Source organism: Myotis brandtii, unplaced genomic scaffold (genome assembly GCF_000412655.1).
Source record: "Myotis brandtii unplaced genomic scaffold, ASM41265v1 scaffold130, whole genome shotgun sequence".
NCBI classification, from domain to species: Eukaryota; Metazoa; Chordata; class Mammalia; order Chiroptera; family Vespertilionidae; genus Myotis; species Myotis brandtii.
In genome coordinates, this window is record NW_005354596.1 from 864,078 (window position 1) to 872,877 (window position 8,800).

General features: G+C 53.1%; 1 protein-coding gene across 1 annotated transcript; it reads left to right on the forward strand.

Annotated features, from left to right (window-relative positions):
- Nucleotides 1–245: 245 nt before the first annotated feature.
- PSORS1C2 (psoriasis susceptibility 1 candidate 2) lies at nt 246–2,609 on the forward strand. Its single transcript, XM_005859904.2, has 2 exons — nt 246–1,297; nt 1,903–2,609. The coding sequence occupies exons 1-2, from the start codon at nt 1,243–1,245 to the stop codon at nt 2,241–2,243; spliced, it is 396 nt and encodes a 131-aa protein (XP_005859966.1). The 5' UTR covers nt 246–1,242; the 3' UTR covers nt 2,244–2,609.
- The last annotated feature ends 6,191 nt before the right edge of the window (nt 2,610–8,800 follow it).

Sequence of the window (8,800 nt, forward strand, 5' to 3'; positions counted from 1 at the left end):
CCTGCAACCTGGGAATCGAACCATGACTTCCTGGTTCATAGGTTGATGCTCAACCACTGAGCCAGTCGTCTGGGCTTGAGTACTTTTTTTTTCTTAAATATTTTTACTGATTTTAGAGAGAGGAAGAGAGAAACATCAATGATGAGAGAGGATCATTGATTGGCCCGCAACCTGGGCATGTGCCCTTGATGGAAATCGAACCCAGGACTCTTAAGTCTGCAGGCCGATGCTCTATCCACTGAGTCAAACAGGCTAGGGCTGGGTTTGAGTACTTTTTAAACAGGGAAGCAGCACACAATCCAGCTTGTTTTTAAGAGCCCAGGTGGCTGGCTGTGGGTGTGGGCCAGATGAAGAGCGGACTAGAGTGTGGCAATGGCGTGGGCTCGTGGGGCAGCCGGGGACAGTGGTGTCTTGTGCTGCTGGGGAGACCCGGTGGGGAACTACTTGGGGAGGAAGTGAGTTCTGTTTTGGCCACATTATTTCTCACCTGTAGGCTGAGGAGCCCTTCCTGAGGGAAAGTCCCAGCAGGACTCCTCAGGCTTAGACCTAAAGGGTGAGGGGGGGAGGCAGGCAGAGTTGGAGCCAAGGTCAGGAGGGGGCTGGAGGGGCAGGAGGAGGTCCAGAGGGAGGACGGGAGGCTGGGATGACTGAGCTGAGAGCCTCTGGCGTGACTGCTGGAACTGCGCTGAGGTGGAGAGAAGGAATCAGGAAGTCCTCACCTTCCTGGCCCGCCCACCCGCGGCTCCTGGAGGGAATTCCTCGAGGCCCCTGCGCCCTGGAGCAGCTGCTTGGTCCTGAGGGAGTGGACCTTCCAGGGGAGGCCTGAGCCCCAGGGGGAGAGCTCAAACAGTGGAGGGCGGAGGCTCGGACACTACTGACACCCTCCTGGGTGCATCCCAGGCATTCCGAGGAACCTACCCCTCCCCGGCCCTGCCCTCAGCCCTGTAATTACCCGGCCCCAGCCGGCTTGCTCCCATTCCTTGGCTTCCAGTGGCTTCGAGGAAAGAGGCGGAAGTCCCTGTGATTAGAGATGACAGTAGGAGACAAAAAGGAGGGACGCCAGCCTCCGGGTTACACGTCAGCATGGCCTTCCAAGCGTGTTTGACTGGTTAGGCTCTGATGGGACTCCTGTGTCACTGGGCTGGCCCTCCCAGAGATGGGCCTCCTCCCCTATAAAGCCTGTTGGGGTTCCCAGGCACCCAGGCTCAGCCCACCCCTGACATTGGGGGCCAGGAGACAGCCATGATGCTCAACTGGAAGCTGCTGGGGATCCTGCTGCTTTGCCTGTACCCGGGAGGTGCGCTGGGAATAGAGGCGGGTGCATTTGGGGTGAGGGGGATGGTCAAGGTGCGAAGAAGGCGGCCACTAAGAAGGAGGGGTGAACTGGATGCATAGGGATGAGGTTCTGGGAATTCGCTTGAGGGGCAGAGTTAAAGGGATGGGAGAGGTGCGCGTGTAGCTCAGAGCGCATGTCTTGCTGGTTGGGAGGTAGCTCCATGTGGCCATTTAGGTCAGAATTCAGGTGTGCGGAGCTGAGGTCTATGTGAAGGAGGGTGGAGGTCACGGGGTGCCACTTGGGGCCAACGTGTAGACCATTTGGGGGCTGCAGACCAGCACAGGGGCCATGCCAGTGGGATGACCCAATCAGGGCTGGATGGAGCTTACTGGGGGTGGGGGGGTCCTCTCAGTTTAAAGGTCAAGTTAATGGCTTGGGACAGGGTTTTCATGTCATTTTAAGATCACTTCGGTGTTTTGTAAATGTGTGGGGAGTTATTTCTGAGGTCTGTGGGGTCCGCTCAGGCTGTGGTCCATCCCAGGCAGGCTGTGTCCCCCGGGCCTGCAGCTGGCTGGGTCTGGCTCTGGCCTGCATCACTTCTTACCTTTCTCCTTCCTCCTCTATAGGCATCTCAGGCAGTGGAGACCACCCCCCTCCCCCACCGGCAGAGGGCTCCCCAACATTTCCTCAGGGTGCCCCCATCCCCGGTGACCCCTGGCCAGGGGCACCCCCTCTCTTTGAGGACCCTCCACCTCCAGGCCCCAGTCGTCCCTTGAGAGACCCGCCTGAATCTGGAGTCTGGCCGCCTAAGCCTCCTAGAACCGATCCCCCTAAACCTCCCCGGCCTGACGACCCCTGGCCAGCAGGACCCCAGCCTCCAGAAAACCCCTGGCCGCCTGCCCCTGAGACGGACCACTGGCCTCAGGAGGAGCCAGACCATGACCTGCCCCGGGAAGAGTACAGATAGACAGACCTCCCAGAGGCCGCCCGAGCCCATCTCTACTGCTTCCCCTGAATTAGCCTAACCCTTCCTTCCTCACTCCCTCAATTGCATTCTCAGTCATGAAGGTGCGCTCTCGGCATTTCCTATCCCCTCCTGAGAGCCATATTTAGCGCCCACATCCCCCCTCTTTTTTCTCTAACAGCATAAGCATATATCCCTACCTCAGTCTAGTCCTCTCTTCGACTTGCGCCCCCCCTCCCCCAACGCCCCTTTCCTGGGTCCCCTCACTGCTCTGTGCTCTCTGCTGCCACCTGGTGGCTTACACTAGGAACTGTCAGGAGGCAATGATGGTGCTTCTGTGAAATGGAAATAAAAAGCATGTTTTCTTAATTTTGAATTGAGGTTGATTCTTTCCCAATGATGAGGTCCATCCTCACAGCCACACCCCACAGACATTGGAAGTAACTTCAGCTCCTGGCTTGCCATGTGCTCCAGGTCGTGGGACTCAGTCACAGGCGGCTGGAAGTGTAATGGACGAAGGGGTTCAGACCCATGCCGCATCCGGGGACCCTGGTTTTGGAGAACGGAAGCCAAGCTAAGCCTCTCTTCACTAGCTCATAGTTTTTGCAGACCCCTGCCGAGACACGGACGTTCCCAGGGCCATGTACAGGAAGACCAATCAATATTGTTCATCACAATATTTGTAGTTCCTATCAATTGTGTCTTGTTATAATTGTAATTATAAGCTCACTGCAGAATAACTCTAACACTTAGAGTCTCATGGTCACAGGACATACACTTCAATTTATACACGTATCTTTGTTACAGAGATATACAATAAGGACTTTCCAAAAATACAATAAAATACACAGAAAAAGATACAATGAAAGAATTTCATTAGGATAAAACTCTAGAGGAAAAGTGGAACAGAAAAGAAAAAGAAATGAATTGAGTCTGCAGACGGCTCAAGGGCTTAGGCCAGGAGAGGGCGCTGATCCGCCCAGCTGCGCGAAGACACTTCCCTGGAAAGCATAGGAATTGCAATGTTTAAACTCTTAATGGAAAATGTTAGCTGTTGACTTAAGAATATGTGAGGGGCACATTGCTTTTCAAAGTTCTTTTCCTAAAAATTTTTATTTATTGATTTGAGAGAGAGAAACATTGATTTGTTGTCCCACTTATTTATGATGCATTTGTTGTTTCTTGTATGTGCCCTGACCAGGGATCGAACCTGAAACTTTGGGGTATCAGCAAGCCGGTAGCTCAGTTGGTTAGAGTGTCATCCCAGGCACCAGTCTGGGCGAGTTAGGGAGGCAACCAATCAATGTTTCTCTTGCACATTTATGTTTCTCTCCCTCTCTAAAATCAATTAAAAAACATATCCTCAGGTGAGTATTAAAAAAATAAAATTCTTTTAGGGAGTATTTGAGCAGGAAAGTTCAAAGGGCAGGGTCCAGAGATCGTAATGACCTGTCAACTGAGGGGCTGACCCGGGGGGACGGAAGGGGGCAAGAAGAAACCGAGGGCTGGTGACCTCAGACTTCATGCCGAGGAGCCGGTTTGCTTATGTGGTAACTCCCACCAAAACCTGTAAGTGATCAGTTTAAAAACAGCCCTAGATTTAGAGAATAATTTTGGAACAGACAATTTAATGGGCCCCAAAGTGGTCTGGGTTCACCATTCATTCATTCATTCACTCACTCACTCACTCACTCAGTCATTATCTTATACCCTTACTACGTCCGTCAATGCTGGGTGCCCTGGGAGAGTATAAAGAATAAAAGTATATAGTTTCCAGTCTCAGGAAGCTTAACATTAAACTGGGGGCACAAGGCTTACATGCAAAGTTGCATCCGTCACAGATAGCAGGGATGCATGTAACTACATGACTACATGAGGAAACACAGAAGTACATAATAGCCTTGGCCGTCAACGCCCTGCGTTCCAACGAGACTCAAGGGGAGGGAGCTGAACAGTCAGGGCAGGCTTCCCGGGGGAGCACGCCTGGGAAGGGCAGGCTGAGTGTGTGCCTGGGCCTCCAGGGCTCCGCTCTCAGGGGCTGGTCCTGGCTGCCAGGCCGCCTTCCTCTCCCCAGCCAGTCGGATTTCTCCATCCGCCCTCCCAGCCACTGCTTGGGGTGCAGTTATGCCTGGCCTCCTCCCTCAGCCTTTGGGGAGCAGAGACTGTTCTGCACCCTCCACTGCGACCTGCACCGTTTGGGGGCCTCCTGACCCCAGTGTGCTGCCCCCCTGCGGCTGCCGGGCCTGTGCCAGGCGCAGGGAGTGCTGGGAGCACCTGGAGATGAGTCTCCACTGGCCCCCTCCCCCCAGCCCTAATGGCCGCAGACACGGGGCTCTCTACACCCAGTGCTCGGAGCCCAGGCTGCTCTCTGTGAGATTTCGCTTGGCCTCTTTCCCTTCCAGGTCCATGTCCTTGAGACAGGCCAGCCAGTCAGGACAAGCGGAGCAGGGAAACTGAGGCAGAACCGTTTATTAAAAACAGCAAGCAGTTTACAGCCATCAAAAATCAAAAACTCCTGTCTTCCCTGACCGAGGACACTTAAAAGTAAATGGTTTATTCTTCTCCTCAGTCAGAGGGTAAACAGCTTAAATCACTCTACTCTGGGAGACAGATAGCAGAAATCAAATTAGTGCTATTTCTGCCACCTTCACCCAAGGGCAGACGAAGTTCAGGGAATAAATGTCATATTGGCGAATCAGCATAAAGCTGGTTGAGATCCTCCCCTAAGACCTCCCCTAACACCCAGCCTTAAACCCTCAGGGAAGGACGTGGGCTGCCCTCCCCAGGAGCACGCCCCCTACCCCCAGCGCGCATCTCTCTAAGGGTCCGCAAGAGGTTTGCAACCAGGGGAGCAATGGGCGGTGGCAGCTGTCGGGGCTAACCCCTGAGCCTGTCTCCAAGGCCCCTCTCCTTCCACTTATCAGTGAGCAAGCAGCCCAGCCGGGGCTCTCCTGTTGCTCCTTCTACCCTAGGCCCTTCCTTGTTTCAGTGTCCCCAGCGTTAATAAACGTCCTCTCAAAATCATCTTTCCTGCAGGAAGCCAGGAGTTCACACACCACCAGCTGGCCTGTGCCAGGCCCCCTCTGGGCAGGTTCCAGTCTAGTAACATCCCTACCCCCTTCCCCTTCTCCCCACCCCATCACTTTTTAAATTTTATTATTATTTTTTTGTTAATCCTCAAGGATATATTTTGCATTGATTTTTAGAGAGAGTAGAAGGGAGAGGGAGAGACAGAGAAACATTGATGTAAGAGAGACACATCGATTGGTTTCCTCCCGCGCGTGCCCCCCCAAGTGGGCAATCAAGCCTGCAACCAAGGTACACGCCCTTGACCAGAATCGAACCCAGGCCCCTTCAGTCCTTGGGCCGATGCTCTATCCACTGAGCCAAACCGGCTAGGACCCTCCCCCCTTTTTTTTTTAAAATATATTTTATTGATTTTGTACAGAGAGGAAGGGAAAGGGATAGAGAGTTAGAAACATTGATGAGAGAGAAACATCAATCAGCTGCCTCCTGCACACTCCCTACTGGGGTTGTGCCCGCAACCAAGGTACGTGCCCTTGACTGGAATCGAACCCGGGACCCTTCAGTCCGCAGGCCGACGTTCTATCCACTGAGCCAAACCAATCAGGGCATCCTCCCCACTTTTTATTAATCCCTTTTACTTGAATAGTTGTCCCAGGATCTGCTTCTGGTGAATCAACCTAAGACACACAGTACAGTTCGCTGCAGACCATCACTGCTACTTTTTCCTGTGCCTGTGCTGTATGGTCACTGTTGTCAATGCCCTACAGATTAAGCTTCCACTTAATTTGCACAATAACTCCATCATTTTCACTATTTTGGAGAAGAGAAACAGGCCATGGAGAGGTACTGTCATGTGAGACCACACAGGGGACAAATGGCAAAATTGAGATTTGAACTCAGATCTGTCCTATGTCAATGTGTCTGGTTTTAACTACTACATGTTCCCATCTCTTCATTCATCTGTGTACCCCTGACACAAAATATAGTGCCTTGCCCTGGCTGCTTTGGCTCAGTGGATAGATTGTCGGCCTGCGGACCAAAGGGACCCGGGTTTGATTCTGGTCAAGGGCATGTATGTACCTCAGGTGTAGGCTCCTCCTGGGCCTGGGCCCTAGTTGGGGCACATGCAGGAGGCAACCAAACGATGTGTTCTCTCACATCAATATTTGTCTTTCCCTCCCTCTTCCACTCTCTCTAAAAATCAATGGAAAAATATCCTTGGGTGAGGATTAAAAACAACAACAACAACAACAACAAACAGTGCCTGGGCTTTCAAGGGCGTCTAATACATTGTATTAGTCACAGCTCTCCAGAGAAACAAAACCCATCTATATATATAAAAGGCTAACATGCTGTGTCCTTCCCTCCTCCTGATAGTTCGCTATGATGCACACTGACCACCAGGGGGCAGACGCTCAACACAGGAGCTGCTGAGCTGGGAGGAGGGAGCCTGATTCCTCGTGGGACTGTGTGATTCCACCTTCAGCTGTGGGTTATGTTGTTGCTGGGACACTGTCGGCCCCGAATCTGGTTTACTGCACACTTGCATTTGCATTCCACACCCTGTACAACAGCAACTTTACAGAGTGCCCTCTCGCACTCCGGGACTCCTCAGGGGATGTCGGAGAGCCAGTTTCAGCCCGATCCCCATAGGCCAGGCCGAGGGACCCCACCTGCTGGAGGGACCCCATTCACTCTGCAGATGCTTTTCTAGCCACGGAGCCACCCAGGTGCGGCGGGCCGGGGAGGGACCTTGGGAGGTTGGCTGCAGGGCATGTCTGGCCCTTCTCCCCCAGTCCTGCCCCGACAGCCACCTTCTAATTAATTTCCTCTTAATGTGCACGAATCCGTGCACCAGGTCACTAGTAGCATATAACAATGGAGATTCATCGTAGGAATTGGCTGGAGACCATGGAGCCATTATCTGCCATGGGCAAGCTGCACACCAGCACAGCCAGTGCCCTGATGCAGTGGAGTGGGAGCTGGGGAGTGGGTGGTGTAAGACCAGTCGTGGAGGGAGGAGAGGCCAGGGTGCCTGAGGCAGGGTAGGTGGGGCTGGGCGTCCCAGCTACAGGGGGACCTCCAGTTCTCTCCGCCCCTCAGAGATGGGACAACGCCCACCCAAGTTGTCCAGGGCGACTCTTCTGAGCTCAGTCCCCCAACTCCGATGCTAATCTCTCCCACCAACTCCCTCACCGTTTTAGCAGCTCCCTGGGTGTCCCACAGCCCAGCCTAGTGGGCAGGGAGTTAACCGCGTGGCGCTGGAGGCTGCGTTCATTGCTGAATGAATGGTGAGGCTGGGCAGCAGGGAGTAGTAGGAATGGTTAGAGTGAAGGGTTTATAACCTGGAAAAGACGGAGATGTTGTGGGACAGGTAGGTTGGGGAGATCAGGGAGGCGCGGGTGCTGGGCGCGGAAGGAGCAGGGAGCGAGCCCAGCCAGGAGGGGCGAAGGCTCAGGGGGCACTGCAGGAAGCGAGATGAAGGGCATGGGCGCAGGAAACATGACTTTTTCCTCTGTTTGCTTGGTGCCCGGCTGTCCGTGCACCCAGGCTGGCGGCTGGCCACGCTCATTTCTGGTGCCGCCAGGTCCTAGCGCAGCCACACTGTCCCCAGAGGCTCCTGAGGGGAAGGGCCCCACCGCTTGTCCCTTCTCCGAGGGCTCTGCGCCAGCGTGCAACATCCATGAAGAGGAGTGTGGACATCTCTGCCCCAGGCGCCTCGGGGCCGCAGCCTCCCTGGTCCGGGTCTCCCAGGACCGCCCAGAGGAAGGGAGAGAGAGAGAGAGAGAGAGTGAAACATCCACTGGTTGCTTCCCATTCATGCCCCAACCAGGGATCAAACCCACAGCCTAGGTGTGTGCCTTGACCGGGAATCGAACCCGAAACCTTTTGATGTATGGACAACACTCAGCCAACGTGGCTGGGGCGCTGTAATTATTATCACAATAAAGTTTTTATATGAGGACAGCACTTAGCATCTCAGTCTTATTAAAAAAATATTTTATTTTATGGATTTTAGAAAGAGAGGAGCCCTAGCTGGCTTGGCTCAGTGGCTAGAGGGCCGGCCTGCAGACTGAAGGGTCCCAGGTTCGACTCCAGTCAAGGGCACATGCCCGGGTTTTGGGCATGCAGGCGGCAGCCAATCAATGATTCTCTCTTGTCATTGATGTTTGTATCTCTCTCTCCCTCTCCCTTTCTCCTTGAAATACAAAAAAAAAAAAAAAAAAAAAAAAAATAAAAAAAAAAAAAAAAAAATTAAACAAGAAGCTTGCATTTAAAAGAAAATAGGAAGGGGGAAGGGAGAGGGATGGAGAGTTAGAAACATCAATGAGAGAGAAACATCAGTCGCTGCCTCCTGCACACCCCACACTGGGGACGGAGCCCACAACCCGGCATGTGCCCTGACTGGGAATGGAACCAGAACCTTTTGGTTCATGGGTCGACACTTAACCACTGAGCACCACCGGCCAGGCCATTGTTATTATTTTCATATCTCTATTTTTTTATCTTTAAATTCTTTATTAGTTAAGGAA